This window comes from Homarus americanus, unplaced genomic scaffold, assembly GCF_018991925.1.
Source record: "Homarus americanus isolate GMGI-L3 unplaced genomic scaffold, GMGI_Hamer_2.0 scaffold33468, whole genome shotgun sequence".
Classification (NCBI taxonomy): Eukaryota; Metazoa; Arthropoda; class Malacostraca; order Decapoda; family Nephropidae; genus Homarus; species Homarus americanus.
In genome coordinates, this window is record NW_024714177.1 from 640700 (window position 1) to 658204 (window position 17505).

General features: G+C 38.3%; 1 protein-coding gene across 6 annotated transcripts; it reads right to left on the reverse strand.

Annotated features, from left to right (window-relative positions):
- Positions 1-522: 522 nt before the first annotated feature.
- On the reverse strand, positions 523-10094 carry LOC121876254 (probable glutamate--tRNA ligase, mitochondrial). 6 transcript variants are annotated; one of them, XM_042381295.1, is made up of 9 exons: positions 10073-10094; positions 8301-8449; positions 7113-7543; positions 6579-6793; positions 5844-6063; positions 5081-5241; positions 2001-2182; positions 1086-1243; positions 523-648 (listed from the first exon to the last, which is right to left on the reverse strand). In XM_042381295.1, exons 2-9 carry the CDS (start codon positions 8440-8442, stop codon positions 559-561), a joined length of 1599 nt encoding a protein of 532 aa, XP_042237229.1. In that variant the 5' UTR covers positions 8443-8449; positions 10073-10094; the 3' UTR covers positions 523-558. The 6 variants fall into 6 exon arrangements, with proteins under 6 accessions (XP_042237229.1, XP_042237221.1, XP_042237237.1 ...); XM_042381287.1 differs by having other exon boundaries at positions 10000-10075; XM_042381303.1 differs by lacking the exon at positions 10073-10094 and adding an exon at positions 9851-9955.
- Between the last annotated feature and the right edge of the window lie 7411 nt (positions 10095-17505).

The following is a 17505-nucleotide window of genomic DNA, read 5'->3' on the forward strand; positions in this document are numbered from 1 at the left end:
ATTTATCTTTCACTTGCCCACACCTGTGAATCTACCAGTCTTCTTTCTCAGTAATGTTTCAGTTTTTGTGACTTCACATGCTTCACCACACATTTCTACCCCCCCCAACCTCAAGCACAAGTATAGTAATGGTCTTTCCAGACTCAAATTTTAAAAACTCTGGTTGTAAACACAATGACCCTCGTCAACAGAAGGTGATTAAAACTCTGGGGGTAAGGCCTCTTTCATCCAAGTGTTTTTTGTTTGTTTTTCGTGCAACACAAAAAACACTCCTATGAAAGAGACCTTAGAGAGTGGCAAATGGCATATAAGAAGCTTGCCCATAGCTTCACTGTGCCTGTGGATTGAACCTGGTGCCACTCAATTGTGGGGAACTATACTGACCACTATACCCTCCTGGATTTACAGGCAACCCACTCCCATCTCCCCTATAACTTTGCATCACACCTGACTCAGTAGCCTCCAGAAACAAACACCCACTCTTCCTCCTCGTCACTTGCATATCTGATATAAAACAACTAATAAATTTGTATATATCATATATTTTGAAAATCACAGTTACTCTAATAAGTGTAAAGCATGTTTTATTCGTGCTGCAGCAGTGTCTTGCCCCAACACTGATAACATTTCGCCCACAGGCGGACCCTCCTGGAAAAAAATAAACCCATTAATATTTATATCTTGTCATAGTGATCTCCAGTACTAACTCTAAAGATTAGTGATAGAACAGTTGCCTCACAAGAGAATGATCTCAGGTTTAAACTGGAGTGGAGAACTGGGTTTCCTCCATGTACTAGAACTCTTTTACAATCAGGAATAAACTGAGCACAAAATTGGATGCACTTACAGAAGGCTGAGTGAACCCTTCAGTGGATGAGCAATCTGCCACTGGTGTGTGGTGACCTACTAAATGCTATGAAACAGAGATTCAGCACTAATCTGGTCATCCTGCAACACGGGATGTGTCCATATTTTTAGATTGCTAATTTTATATCAATGAAAAAATTAAAGCACAAGGAAAGGTGACTTTAAAAAAGAACTGGAGACATTTATCTATAGTGTACGGTATCTTAAAGGTGACTTGCCTTCATGCCAGTGACAGCAATTCTTATCAACTTCATAATGGCGGGTGTTTTCAGTCCATACTGTTTACTCACAACTTTAATTGATGTAACGATATTTTCCTTTGTAAAATTGTCAGATATGGCAGTGATGGCCTCCAGAATGCTTTGCAAGATGTCAGCTGGAAAAGAGACTCATTGTAACCAAATTCAGATGACTATGATGCACAAACATTAACCCCCAGGTTATGATTACTTTTTAGAATTGTCATTATGTTATGTAGTTTATTGATAAAGGCAACAATGGAAGATGAATACTATTTGTAAGATGACTGGAAGAAGACAAGCCCAGTGGTGGCCAATGTGAGAACCAAAATATTTGAATTGAGTGGGAGTCAAACTTATGACACCTATCTTGCTGGGATAGTGTAGTTGCACTCCCATAACTAGCACTGATAAACCAGGAAGCATTTCATTTATATTAGATAAGGAATAATGGTCTCTACCACATTAAAACCACCCTCTCAATCTTCTTGATGTTCACAGTGAACTATCACTTAGCAGCCCCGCTCCACTGGGTTCCTGGCAAACATTGTCAGAGAGACACCTAAGCTGACTTGGAATCAAACCCAAGACCTTATGGGATGGTGTGTTTACTATTACACCATGGCTCGTACTCTTATCCCTCTCAGTGATCACATGGTAGAAGGTAAAGGCCTTTTCCTGGGTGGCTGCAGCCTACCAAACACTACCTATATGGTAAGACCTTTACATAATTCTCTCAACCAGATACAAACTCCAGTTTCAAAGAAGCTTACATCATAAAGAGATTTCCTGTCATGTCAGAACTCTCCTCATAAATCTGCTATAAACTTCCCTATCTATTATATATTAGTCATAAAATATGAATTATAATTGAAAATAAAATACAACACATACCATAACTATTAGGCATTGCTGGTAGTTGGTCTAAAGGAAGATGGTCAGGTATCGCCCAAAGATAGGTATATTCAGGTCGTACTAGATCACTAAGACAAGTGATTCTATCTTCATTCCACATTAAGACACTTGTTAAATATTCTGGGTTTAGAACTTTTTCTTGAACAGCACTTGATGAGAGCCTGAAAAATTAGATTAAGTTGATTGCTGTACAGTAATACCCTGGTTTACGCGGTTCTCGTTTACGTGTTTCCACATTTACGCAGTACCCCGCCAGAACAGGGATGCCCAATTTACGCGGTTCATATACGCGGGAAGCAGCGCAGGCAGGGTGCGCACAAGGTCGCCCAGTCATCAAAACATTACCGAGTTCTTCACCCGCCACCCACCACAGCCGGCCCAAGTCAGTGATAGTGAGGATATGGACTTTGAGGGGTTTGACAAAGAGGCTCTGCAAGCCTCTGTGGTGGATAGTGATACAAGTGATACAGGTGAGGGCCAATAATCTGTCCTCTGCCTCGGAACCAACCCCCCATCCCAGTGTGCCCAGCCATCTTTTCTACTAATGTAAGTGTTAAAAAACTTAATATTATTGATATTTCCCTTAATTATTAATTGCGTGTGCATATCATCATAAAATTAAGTATGTTATTTTTACTACAACATAGGTAGTGTGTCTGAAAAACTGGAGTTTGGGAGTCAGCCCAGTCTCTATTTCAATTAATCCCATATGTTCTGTTATTTCATTTACGCGTTTCTCGTTTTACGCAGTACTCCGCAGGTTCAATTGACCGTGTAAATCGGGGTATTAGTGTACAGTATTGTATTTTTAAGATAAAGTAACACTACCAGTACATTAACCTTAATATATGGGAAACATTCTGTGTTCACTAAATAGAATTAAAAAGAACACTGATACATTTATTACATAACAGCCAGTATCATGTTATGTTCAATATGATAAAGTTCTGCATCACACAGCCAGATACCCGGGCATTCAAAATGCCAAAAAGACCGGACTAAGGAATCTCCAGTACAGTAAGTCCTCGCTTAACGTTGTTTTGGAAAATTCATGTAACGTCCAGGTGATCCGATACTACGTCCTTTTGCGTTGTCACGGACTACTTTCTACGGTGCATCACAAGTTTCTGTCTGGCCGCGCTACACTCTCTCGGCTTGGTGCGCTGCCCTCACTCGCAGAATGTCACAGCGTCCCCAAGCGACGCCAAATCAGTCTCTGTTACGATTTCACATCATTCGTGCGTGCTTAAGTGTTTTTGCTCTAAAACTGTACTTTAACCATTTGAAATGGCTTCCAAGCGCACATCAAGTGCAGTGAAGAGGCAACATAAGACCATTACCCTTGCTACAAAAATGGATGTATTAAACCGATTTGAAAAAGGGGAACGTGCTGTGAACATAGCCGTTGTGCTTGGTCTAACCCCCACAACAGTGCGTACTATCCGGACCAACGCTGACAAGATTAAGATTAGTGCTGGAAGTGGTTCTTCTCTGAGTGCTACTTAGACGACTCGTACTAAAAGCTGCCGGTGACTTCAAGCTGAAGCCTATGCTGATTTCTCGTGCTGCCAACCCATGAGCCCTGAAAGGTTACTCTAAGGATCACCTTCCTGTCCTTTACAAGGCAAACAAAAAGGCACGGATAACCGGCGCCATATTTAGCCAGTGGTTAAACGTGTACACCGTCCCTGCACTGAAGGAATACTGTGCCAAGAAGAACCTTAACTTCAAAATTCTTCTGATCCTTGACAATGCTCCAGCTCATCCTCCCAATCTAGACGACTTGCATGACAGTGTAAAAGTTGTATTCCTGTCTCCCAACACGACAGCACTGATGCAGCCTATGGACCAAACAGAGAACATAGCTCAAAGGTTCAACGCAGTATTGAGGACAGTCTTGGTTGCTACACCGAGATCTATAAGAAGATGAGTAGCACCAAGCAGTCAACACTGGATTCATTTTTTCGTCGCGGGATGGCAGGAGTTTCTTCACAACAGCCAGCAGCCGAGGAGGAGCAAAAAACAACGGAGGAGGAGCAACCAGCGGCGGAGGAACCCCAGTCAGAGCAGGAGGAGGCAGCCGCAGTGACTCACCATCATCCTCTCCCGCCCTCTTCCGCTCCCACCTTCCTCCTCCGCTCCCGCCATCCTCCTCCTTCGCTCCACTACCCACCACACACTTGCTATACCACCTCCGCCCATCGGTGAGTACCAATACAAACTTTGTACTGTAGTTTTATATACTTTTCTCTATAGAAATGGCAATAATTTTCTGTATACTGTATGTAACTTTTTTCATGGGGCAAAGGGAGGCTCAGGATCGTAACTCCCGTATTTTATCTATTTCTTATGGGGAAAATTGATCCGCTTAACGTTGTTTCGTTTAACGTCGTGTTTTCAGGAACGTAAGCCCGACATTAAGTGAGGACTTACTGTATGGGTTTCCTCTTTATATATTTTCTTGAAAAGTTAACACATCTAGAAAATTACAAATAAATGTATTTAACCAAATAAAACCATTATGTAACTGGGGATATATTCCTAACATGAAAAATTGGGCTCCAAGTCATTCCCATCAGATACTTCTGGTATATCACTGTGTTGAAAATTAAAATGAATGGATACAGACAAGAGCAAAAGAGGTAAGTTAAATTATTGGAGAGGTACTGTACAGGATAATTAGTTAAGAGCCTTTAAAATCCTCTATTTCATTATAATTAATTCTTGAGGGGGGACTCACTGTATTAGAATTCAAGAACTAAAACATTTTATTTTCTGCCTTGCTAGCTGTTCCCACACTGTGGGTTTAGGAAAGGCATCCAGCTGTAAAACTTTACTTTAATATGCCTGATGGCAAAGTTGCCATCAGGTAATTGCGACTAACTCACACAAGAATGGAAAATTCAAGTTCTTAAGCAACTTCCTTCCTTCAAAATAATGTATAATACTAGTATTCATACTCTACAACAATTTACATCTTTCATAGTGTATCCTTCAGAATACAATATCAGAATCCATACCTACATTGCTTCATTATAACTACAGTACAATACATTTACTTTTCTTCAAAAGTTTTTTTGACAAGGTCCTGGAGTTGATCAAGTAGTACTGGAAGCTCAGTTGGGCTTTTCAAACATCTCTGCAGGTCCATTTGGTTATACAGTTTCAGTTTATCAAAGTCCAATCGACAGGAGTTTTTGGTGAGGCGAGCGAGATTGAACTGAAATATGAGCTTTCCATAAATACCTGACTTTTATCTATTTCTGGTTCAGTAACAAATAATCACTACAGGTAGTGTATCACTTATTTGTGTCTCCAAGCTCCTCCCATTTAAACAGGAAAATAAAAAATTAGCACTAACTGTTGGTGTTAATACAGTAACCCCATTACATTACTACACCAGTGCTATCTATGATATCCCCCCAAAAACTATCAATGGATGCCTTAGCATCCCCAGCATCATTTACTCAAAAGAAGAGTTACATTAACAATTAATAATAAAGTATAAATAATACACCAACTGGATGCAAGTGGGAATGCAAACACATGCATGAATATAGAATTGGAACAACCACTATATAATCTGAACAACAATAAGCAATATATCTGTTTCATTGTGGTCTTTGTTAAAAGTTCTGGATTTAATATACAGTACAGGGAGTTTTACTCCGGTTTATCACATGATCACACAACACTTACCTTCATGTTTACCTAAAGTTTTTAGAATTTTGGATTAAAGAATCCTCAAACCTGTATCTTTATTGCTTTCCTTAACCTAAATTTTACTTCTCTCTAGTTATTTAAACATAGATGAATAGTTACCTTTTCAGATAATTCTTCAATAGTTAACAGAACATTGTGTTCCTTGCCCTCAAATCCTCCACCAATGTCAGTCACAAAGTTCAACACAGCCTCTGGAGAGTATCCCTGGTCTCGGTAATGTTCAATGTGAAGGTCATCCTGTCGTTTTGAGAGCTTACTCCCATCTCTATTGACGATGAGTGGAAGGTGCCCGAACAATGGAGGATTCCAACCAAAGGCCCTGTGGGATAGTAATGGTTTAAGTGGCTTGATTATCTGGAGTCAGCTAAGAACAATAGGAGCAGGTAGTAAATGCCCCAACTGCTAATGTGGTATTACATGCTAACCTAGTTAACTTTACTTTTATCTTATCTATTGTAGGTAAAAAAGCTCCAGCAGCTTTGTCTCCTTGTCCAAGTAACAGTTCATGAATGTTTGAACTGACAACCAGGTGCCTCTTTGTAGTATGGAATGAATGGATATTTTCCTTAAGACCAATCATTATGGATATAAGATCCTTGGAATCTTTGCATTCACTATCACAATTTAATGATAATGCTCATAACTGAAATTAATCATAAATCAGGGAGCTTGTAGTATACCTGAAGTTGGAATAGCAATAGAATGCTGTCAGTCATGTTTGTATACCAATCCTGAGTGGTTCATTGGCTGATTAACTAGCCCAAGAAGACACAGCTTATGAATAATTTTTGGTGATTTTGTTCTATCTACAACTAGCTAAGATAACTTACGTACTTGTACAAGAGAAGATGTTTTGGTGTAGATATCTGCCACTCCACACCCCTCAGAACGTGTGTTATCCCCATTAAGTGGTCATCAACAACATTAGCAAAGTGGTAGGTTGGGTACCCATCAGCCTTCATCATCACTGGGTCACCCTCATGTTCAGCCACATTAATCAAGATTGGACCATATATAAGATCTTGATAAGGATCTGTTATTGTCTCCAACTGTTGAAAATAGAGAAACATACAGTGACAAAATTACATGAGTAAATTGTCCTAAGTGCCAGGAAAATACAGTAAGAAAATAAAATATTCAAACTACAGACAAATTCTTTTAAGATGTGGCAAAACACAAAGATAAATGCTGGCATGACATTGGTAAATACACAATGCAATACATAGTAGTATTGTTTGTACAGCAGCTTACTATAAATTATGTCCACAGTATAAAAAGTACAAGGGTGTATTAAGAACTGTCTCTCCATAAGTACTACATGGCTTGTATAAATAAAAATAATACAGTACTGTACTGTATATGACTTACTTTAAATCTAATGCAATATGGTGTCCCTTTTCTCTCTAGCTCCTCAATTTTGACTTGAGAAAGGTATCTACATTTATTGTCATATTTAGGAGTTTCATTTCTTCTTATGGCATCATTTCGCAGCCAGTCCAATCTTAATTTTGAACAGAAACATTTGTAAGCGCTATCATTTTCCAAAAGATTCTTCATATAATTATGGTAAAGATTAATACGTTGTGACTGTACATAAGGGCCTCTTGGACCACCCACAGTTGGAGACTCGTCAGGGTATATTTTGGCCCATTTCAACATATCCTCAAGCCTCTGAGCTGCATGTACAACCAGACGAGTCTGGTCAGTATCTTCTATTCGCAAAATGAATTTTCCATTCTTGGACTTGGCAAAGAGAAAGTTGTACAGTGCTGTACGTAAACCCCCTAAGTGGAGATGACCTGTAGGAACAGAAATAAATGAATATATACATGGATACCTATGGATATAACATATATTAGGTACAGAATGTATAAACATATAAATATTCTAACTGATACAGAAAGTGAAAAATAAAGAACAGATTAAACTTTCAAACAATATTTTCATAATCTACAGTCTTTACATCCAGCAATAAAAATTACATAAAATTTGCCTGATGGCAATGAAAGCCTCACACCCTCTAGTAATCATAGCTAACCCTGGCAACATGAAAAATAGCTGCCCATAAAATGGTGAATATGATGATGATTTTTGTTAAACAAATGCATGGAAAAATTTTATTACCCGGTAATATATTTAATGCAATTTTTTAAGAAAAGTGGTCAGTGTCACTAATCACTCCCTCCTCTGATTTTTCAGCTTCCCTACTTTCCTCCACTAATTGTCTTTCAACCACTTTTATTCTACCAACAAATAAGTAATTTTTGCCTCCCTGACCTTTTTTATTATATGGTCAGGGCTGGTACAGGAAGATCAACAATGTCAGAAGTCAAATAATAAACTTGCCACTCATTTCAGGCTTTTAGCTATAAAGAGATTTCAAAATCAATAACCTACTTATTCTAACTACTGTAGTTTTACAGTGCCAGTTTGAGATAACCAGTGTAGAAAAAAAATGCAATATTGGCAATATAAGACACAATTATCTTAGATTAGTTCTACTGTATATATATATATATATATTACAATAATATACATCTTCCATATTTACTTTACCGGTGGGACTTGGAGCAAACCTAACTCGTACTTGGCAGGCTTTTTGTGCAGATATTGAAAAAAGTCTCATGAACTTTCTGGCTTCTTGTACTTTACAAGGCAAAAGAGGTATTCTCTGCAGATGCGTAAATAGTTGCGCCATGTTTATCCTGAAAAAAAAGTGGAGCTTAGTGATACTGATCGTTTAACACCACAAAAATTATTAAGCTGTTATGACATTGGACCAAAAGCACATTTGACCCTTGGTAGACAATTCCTCAACTGCAGGGTGTCAAAGAAAAAGTATACCTGTGCACACTCCCTTCCACTTTGCAGAGATAGCATGAAGCCTTGTATTACAACAGCAACATCGTCCTCGCTTGTTGATGTGCGAAGTCTGCCACAAGTGAGGACAATGTTTTTGTAATACATTACAAGCATTTACACAATCTACCTGAAAAATTGTAGGGCAGTATTTAAACTCTTTTTGAGACAACCTGTATGTTAAAACTGACATACTGCAATGTACTGCATTATGAAATAGTATTTATTTTTTAATTTTTAATGTCTCATAATTACAAATAAAAAAGTAGTAATACTATACTATCTAATCATATAATGTAGCAATTGCTGGACTTATTAGTGTCTACGGAATGATCGCTAGGAAGTATATTTATATTTGGTGAAAATGGTATCACCCAGACCAAAACAGGTTAACGTAGATTTGTGTTCATGAAAAAAAAACTATAATAATAATACCGGTAATATTGTATAGCATTGCAATAAGTTTAAATCCACATAATTCTAATGGATTATCTTAAGGTAACAAAAAACTGAACTCCAGAAATATTGGTACAGTAATACTTAATGACAGTACCACACATTAACCAGAAACTTGGGGAAACTTTTCTACAGATAAATACTTTCCTACCTCATGAAAATCCCAATAAAATGATGATGATTTACAATATACTGTTATAATGTTTTTTTTTTGTGACTTTTCCATCCTGAACATTAATCTACATCCAGTATACCATTTTAGCCCCAACGACACCATTTCACCTTCGACATAATATGCATTTCTCACATAAACACTTCCCATTGACCAATCCATATAGCATATCAATACTGTCATCAAGAATTAAAGATAAAATTTCTCAAGTTCCTGGTTAATCTGCAATACTGTTCTGGAGTATTACCCACAAATTTTCATCCTATAATAAAATATCACAAACACAGTACAGTATGTACCCAGTAGTCATGGCGGGTAAGGAAAGTTATCTGTTAGTCCGCCTGTTTATTTAATAAGAGATAATGTTTACAAATTATGTAAAAAATGAGGAAAACAAAACCTTAAAAATGTAAAAGAAAAGCATCCTCCATATTACTAAAGTATGACCCAGGATAAAAGTGAGAAGGCTATTATCAAGGTACTATATTCTGGTTTCCTATCATCTGGTGACTTTCCACACCAGCTTATTTCACCTAAAAATCAAATTAAACACCCTAATGCTAACCAAACATTACCTATCCTGTACTAAACTATACAAATAGGTCATAACATATGATACCTTCGATCATCCGCCTGGACGGGTAATAGTACGTTAAGGTTTTAAGTGATGAAACGATAAACAAATAATCACAGTAAAGAACTTTTCTAAATTATAAGACTGGCAGATGCCACACTCTTTAAATGTTCAAGATTAAAATAGTAACGTACAGTAGTTAGGTGTTGGTTATAATGGGAGAGTTTGTTGTCACCCTTCACCTCCCTAAAACGTAAACAAACTCACCCAGTCGCTGTTGTGTGGGTGTCAGCCGGTCACTGTCCTCTGGGGTATTAATTAAACACACTCATTATTTTCGTACGAGGAATGATTATGATTAGGAATTCCCCTCCATTACATTAATGATATTATTTGAAAACTTGAGTCGTTCATTTTCAATTTAGATTAAAAAATATTAGAATAGTTACCCAAATAGTAGCAAAACGTTTTCTTTGGTGTCTCACAAGCCACAAAGAAAATACTGAGTTTTGAAAGGAGTTAAAATTACTTCCTTTTTATTCCTTAGCTGTATCACTCCAAGGAGCCAGCAGGACTTGCCCACTTGCCAGCAACTAGTGTGTAACAGAGACGTGACCTACCACTCAAGGGGCTAACAAGACGATCATTGGCGGAGAGGATTCAAGGTTAGAGTGGTAACACTTTTTTTTTGGGGGGGGGGGCCACTCCCCCTACATCATTGTGTAAGGTGAACCCCAGAAGCGTTTACAGCACCCAACAGGGAAGCATGCTAAGTTCATGCTTGCCTTTATGTCTCATGAGTTAAGGGCGTAGAAGCCTCAAGAGTCAGTGGTTTATGTCCTCAAGTTATTGGAAGCTCCAACAACTTGTCCCTGAATACGAATTCGCAACTTTCGACTTACAGCAGGTACCTACTTTACTGCTAGGTGAACAGGGACTAATGGGGGCTAGGAAGTAAGTCCAAACAACTTCCACACACGTGTATCACCAATATATCAAGGGTTCGAGTTCTACTTGACCCGGACACGCGTGAGAAGCGTGTTATCCAGTGTGACCCCTCACTATCAAAATCACAGGTTTCCTTCTGTACTAACACTGGATAGACCAATCGCCTGAACGGCTAGTAAGCTAATAAATGGTGAATTAATAAAGATAAATAAATAAATAAGTTCTCTATGATAAATGTACCGTACAACACTACCCCCTCTTTACCCAAATGATTAAATAAATAAAAATTAAAAAAGTGTAACCAAGACATGAATTATTTTCGGCTTGATTGCGTAAGAAGGTGATTACTGGTGATGAGAAACTCGAGTTCGGACAAAATTAGGAAAAAAATACCATAGTAAGACAAAAAAGGTGGGAACAATGGCTGCTGCTGATGACCTTCACTTCTTCTGTGTTTGGCTTTTATGGTACTCCCGTTGACATGATAAACAACCTTTGGTGGAAACAGAATTTTTTTATGACTGCTGACAAGACGAATGAACAGTACTGGTCATAGGTATTTAATTTTCTTAGTCTAATGTTAATTAATCGTTTAAGACAGGCATGGGCAACCTGCGACCCGTGAGCAGCATGCGGCCCGAACCTTTGTCTTTGTGCAGCCCACAGAGAGATTGAGAAATTCTATTTAATGTGACCCGCGGTTCAAGTAGATGCAGCCTGAGAAGGTGGCTTCCCCAGCAGGACATTCTTGGTGAGTGTGTAGTGTTTATGTAATGAGAACGAGCCGAGCGAGTGAACCTGGTTACCACTGTATGGTGTGTACGAGTGCTGTCCTACAGTGGCGTGATTGACGTGTGTATGAGTGTTGCCACCTAGCGGTGTGAATGAAGTAGGAAGTCTGAGTAGTAAGATGACATAGCGCGAGGTTTCGTAAACATGTTACAGTATTACCTTGTGAGACAGATTGTTTCCTGCTCCATTACTGTACAGACCTCTTCCAGTAAACTGCATCTGTGAAAACTTACATTGAGCCGTCAGTAACCAAGTAGAACTTGAACAGTGAGTAGCTTCACACAGACAGTAGGTAGGACCCCTACTTTCACTCATAAAGTAGGTACTGCCCCTAGCTTCATTCACACAGCAGATACTGTCTAGACACCCTCTCAAGCCTCCCTGTCAGGCGGCTACTAGCGAAAATCCATCTTGAAGTACATAGTAGCTGGTATCGGAGTATAATGTACAGCACCAAGAAGGTCAGCCAGTGGTCTAGTTCTCTCTTTAGCTCCAGGTAACGTGTAGTACAACCTGCACAGCCATTACCTACGGAGTCACATAATTGTGAACACCGACCTGGCACTTCCCCCTTCTCCTCCTTCCTGACCAATGCCTTGTGCTGCACTTGCCTCCCCTGCAGCAAACCCTAACGTAACAGCGTTCCTCTGTGAACTGTACCCTTAATTTGTAGACCCTTGCTCGTACTCGCTCCAAAAAGTATCTTACGGAGGTGGTCAATGAATTTCAGAATGAACACATGTTTCTCTCACCTGTTAATGAAAAACAAACAGGGTAACGAATTTGTTGACATCTGCACCAAAAGGCCTTGCATAAATATCTAGTAAGAGATAACGTGACAACATGTACTTATAAACCGTATATCTTTATCAATAAATATGTGCCACAGCGGTGGAATGAAACCAAGGTTGAATTAGTTATAAGATCCGTTGTCCTTGCTTTTATTCAATTGTCCAACATTTGTACAGGATACCACACCACACGTGCAATCCTGAAATAAAAAATGCAAGTGCACTGATGGCCTACATTTTGACGACCTAATATTAATTAAAAAGATAAGGGCTTGTAACATTGTTAATGTGGAGTGTGGATTTCTTAACCAGAAAAACTGGCGACATTTGTTATTATTTTGAGACCACTTCTAGGGTTTAAAGTTGTTGATATAATGTGTTTGGAGCCTATGTGTTTGTGTGTCATAATAATAATGATGATTAATATTTAAAGGTTTATTGATAAATACAGCAGCCTTAATCTGAAAATATACAAATGACATAAGTGGTACATACAATATACATGATGATAAGGGGGGACGGGGACATGTAACAAGGAATTTCAGCAGTCACAGTACAAAAGGGAGATTGACAAGGATTGGACACGCAAGTTATCTACGAGCTGTTGATGATTTTTACAATGGTAGAAAGTAACGAAAATAAAAGGCTACATTCCCCTTATGATGTACCCGTTTATGTCAAATATCAGTTCAATAATGGATTAAAAATTCACAGTTCGGTCGGCAGCTTGACAAATCGTTACCCGCGCTCAGTAAAGCTGTAGTGACCAGCTGTGGCGACGTGTAGGGGGGGTGCTGAGGACGTGCTGTAACGCATGAAACCAATATTGTTTTAAAGATGTATTGGTTCAGTGAGAGATAATTCATGATTACACTTCATATCTCTCTTGTGTTACGATGCGTTGTTATAATTGACGTTATTGTAATGTGAACTAAAGCCCAAGTATGACCAACTAGCCTTCAGCGATGACTCCTATGGCTCTTAAGTGACTATTATAGTGTGTTTACTAACCTAGAGTATTCACTTACACATCTAATTTGTCGAGGCGTAGTTATTACAACATAAGATTTTTTACTAAATACTGAAGGTGAGTTATTGCAGCAGATGTATCTTTGTTAGTTAATGTAAACGAATTGATTCCTGGAAAAAATATGAGCCAAATTGATTTAGAGAGCGCTTGTGTAAAAAAAAAAAACGAACGTACAAAGTTCGAGAGGGACTTGGCTATCTGAGAGGAAATTGTTTTAAGATTAACATAGAATGGGGAAATACAGTACTGTATATAAGTGAGGAGTGATGTAGGCACCAAGTTTATGCGGCGCCTTATTTGGGTTTTGAGTGACAATGAATGAGAGTAGGTTAGGTAATGTCTGGCAGTGATAACAAATTTCATTCTTGAGACGCAGCTGGTTATAGGTCAAGAGATTACTTTTTCTTATCGTGACAACATTTAAGATGTAAAAAAAAAAAAAAATTAAAGCAAATTTTTCCCCGGATTTAAATGGGTTACAGTAAAAAAAAATACGTAAAATACAAAACTACGCAGTCTTGTCCGTGACTTTCCCTGTGTCCTCTGTAGCCTACCCTGTACATGACCCAGTTATATTAACCAGGGGGGGGTAGGGAATTAGGTGATATATGGTGTGTTTGGTTAAGTTAGATTAGTGTTAGTGTTAGGGTGTTTTAATCGTCAGGTGAAATAAGCTAGGGTGTCTTCTCTAAAAGTTATTTATTTATTTTTCACAAACATAAAGTCGTCTCGGTGTACAGTGTTGCTTGCCGCTAACATGCACGGCTGGGTGATCCTTGTGTTGAGTAGCTGTATAGATAACAACAGCAGCAGCAGTTTCAAGAATCGTCTGGTAGAGGTTGACACAGGTTAAGTGGGTGTTGTGGTTTATTTCACTTGATTAGTAAACACCGATAGGGTAAGTTACGATGGATTAGCGTTAGGTTATTTAATCAATAGATGGAATAAGTTAGTTAGAGATTGTTTATAGTCTTCAGCTGATCCATAGTATCTTCATGGAACAAAGAGTATTATCTTGCTAATTTTGGAGCTTTAAGGTGACCCCAGGGTATAAAAATTCGCCTGGATGGAAGATAATGGTGTACGCTGTCTCCCTAATGCAACTGGCAATATTTATGATTATTATTTAAGGCTTATAATAATACTTGTTAATGATAATAAACTGAAGCTTAGAGACCTTATAATAAATCATTCTCACGTGCTTTCTCTGTTGATCAGGATAAAGCTATATAGTATAGTAGCCAATATCGGTCTTGTTTTTGAGTAAAGTACTACTGTCATCCCCCTAGTGCTGTGCTGCTGTTAATATACATAAACTGTTGAGCGAGATACGATATTTTTGTTTCTTGGACATAAACATAATATTTATATTCTTCCTGTTATATAAGATCCCCAACAGTTGTCATCTACATTAGTGTGATATCCCGGTTCTATGTTCTTCGTAATGACAACGCCATGTAGGGGAGAGTAATTTGTATGTAGCCTAAATGGATCAAGAATAACATCACCTAACAAATAGTATCGTAATCTATTAATATATGTTGCTGCCTCCACTGTCCACAAGATGTCTGGACAAACACACACACAGTAATATTATTGTATTACAGTATTATTATTATTGTTACCTTTTTTCTGGATACAATATCTATTGAACCTTAAATCTGTCCATATAATTTCAGACTGAGTGGGACAGGTGCTGGGATTATTGCCATAACAGCTGGCTGACGTGTCTTGAGAATAATTTTCCTGGTCAAGTATTTTCCCAATAATCAATAATGTGTTCTTCCATAATGTTCTCCGCGCAGTAAGTATGCATATATATTCATTTAGTTCTCTATTTACATACAATGAATCACATGAAATTTAGCCCCTAACTTATCTCACCTGACGATTAAACACCCTAATGCTACCCGAGGAGTGGGGTAAGTTAGGTTAGGTTGTTCAAATCTTTACGGTGAATTAAACTGGGTTTAATTTTACAGATGATCCCAAGAAATTATTCATTTTATCGATGAATGGGACGCTATGTCTTATTAACCGATAAATATCTGAGAATCCGGTTTAACACACACACACACACACACACACACCACTTGACCCTACCAGCCCACACACTAAGGTTGAAAGTCTTGCCGCTTTATCTTATCGTGATCCAGGTGTTATAGCCTAAAGGAACTGCGTCATGTCATGATCATATTACCGGAAATGCAGTGGTGGTGTCGTCACAGGCTTCCTGCGCAAGGCGAAGCACCAAAGCCTTTACAGCGCCTTTTTGACTCGTGCTATTTAGGACGTTAAGTGCCTGTAAACATAAGTCTTAATACTCGAGGACCTTTCTCTGTGGACGAGAACACAAGATGCTAATGAGATGTCCTATATAAGTTACAGTAGATTGACACTGTTTTGGAGCCTCTGTGTGTGTGTGTGTATGTTTTTTAAGTGTGTGTGTGTGTGTGTGGCCAAACATCTCTGCCTTGAAAACATTGGCTTGACCGATTTTGGAAGCACTGTATGGACACACCGTTAACTTATTCACACACACACACACACACACACACACACACGCACACACATGGACATCATAAGGCATTATCATATAAGAGATTCATCTTTATCAAGCTATACTTTCGGTAATGTACTACGGTAAGAGACCGAACGGTGACAAATTATGGGGTAGTGTGTGTAGTTCTTCCTATTGACTCCCGCTATGAGTAATTGTTAGGATATATAATATCTTCACTACGTAAATTATACCATGGAAGTAACAGACAGTCAGTTAGGTCATTGATAAAAGTGTGTGAAATATGTGGGACATGTTGGTATGCATGGAGGAAGAGCCTAGCCTATTGTTATGCATAAAGACTTCACAGAAATTCAGAACATTATTGTACAGTACGTGACTGGGTAAAAGTATAGGTTCGGAAGATTTATTCTTTGGTGAGAATAGGTTGTAGACAGCTACCAAACAGGGAAGTACTACCGCCTGGGAAGCTATTGGAAGCATAATGTTTTGTCTATTGGTAGACCCTGCTGCCATATGGCATCACGAAAATTGTGACCTAGTCCCAGGTTGCTGATCTGACATTCTACCTCATTAACACACAATTGCAGAGTCTCATTTGTTTCTCCTACTATTGACAACACAGCATACATATATTGTTTCTCACTTTTTGATATTTATGACCATGAATAGACACACGTCATCCTAAGTGAATATTTCTCCATCTCAAAGGACGTCTTTCATTATTTTAGTACAAATTGCTAATGGTAAAGGGAAGGAGAGAGTGCATGGGGAGGATATCTAAGTTATTGCTACTTTTAAATTTGCATCACTAATATCGGCGAAGACTAGAATATCATGTTACGATAATTGCTGATATCATTTAAAGACGTCAACCGGAAATTTCTAATCCTCTTGAGACGCGAGCCGGATCTAACATGTAGACAAAACTACTCGGCGGCATTAACTGATAAGATTACAACATTCTTATAGTGTTAATGAATGGGACTCTCTCTCTCTCTCTCTCTCTCTCTCTCTCTCTCTCTCTCTCTTTGAATCCTAAAACATTAACCTTTAAAGTACTGTAGCTACCTGAGTTTACTCACATGCACTAAGGTCCAATATTATAGTCTCTTTTATACCAAGATAAACACAATCTCCCTCAGCTGGTTATGAAATATCCTGCACTGGGACAGGAGTCTAGGGTACACACTGACACTGTACGGATTGATATGTTGACTAATGGTAATGAAATAATGACATCAGATGATACTCCGCAAGCTAGCAATTGACCCACCGGTATTGTGCAACACTTTAAATACCAACAATAAGTGCAATACCAGAACAAGTCGTTATACTTGTCTTAAGAGCATTACCTTTTAAATATAAGAAACTCTTTTTAAAGTAATAACCATGTAAACAAAAAAGAAAGTGGGTTATGCAAAACAGTGGTTTATACTCTTCAAATGGCTTACTTTAATCTTATTTGTTGTAACGGTTTTATGCTTTATTCATTCCTGACCTTTGCCTCTTGTGAAAATGTCGCGAAAGTGAAGAAAAATACTAAAGTAAAGATTTTTCGACATGTTAAAAAAAATAAATACCTAACTAAATCTACCTAGACCAGACCCAACCTTAC

Coding starts and splice junctions, on each gene's coding strand:
- LOC121876254 (XM_042381295.1), bottom strand. CDS start 8,442: ATGGCGCAACTATTTACGCATCTGCAGAGAATACCTCTTTTGCCTTGT. Junction 2,183..5,080: donor AAAAAAACTTTTGAAGAAAA/GTAAATGTATTG, acceptor CTAATTTTTCAG/GCTCTCATCAAGTGCTGTTC. Junction 1,244..2,000: donor AGCAATGCCTAATAGTTATG/GTATGTGTTGTA, acceptor TCTCTTTTCCAG/CTGACATCTTGCAAAGCATT.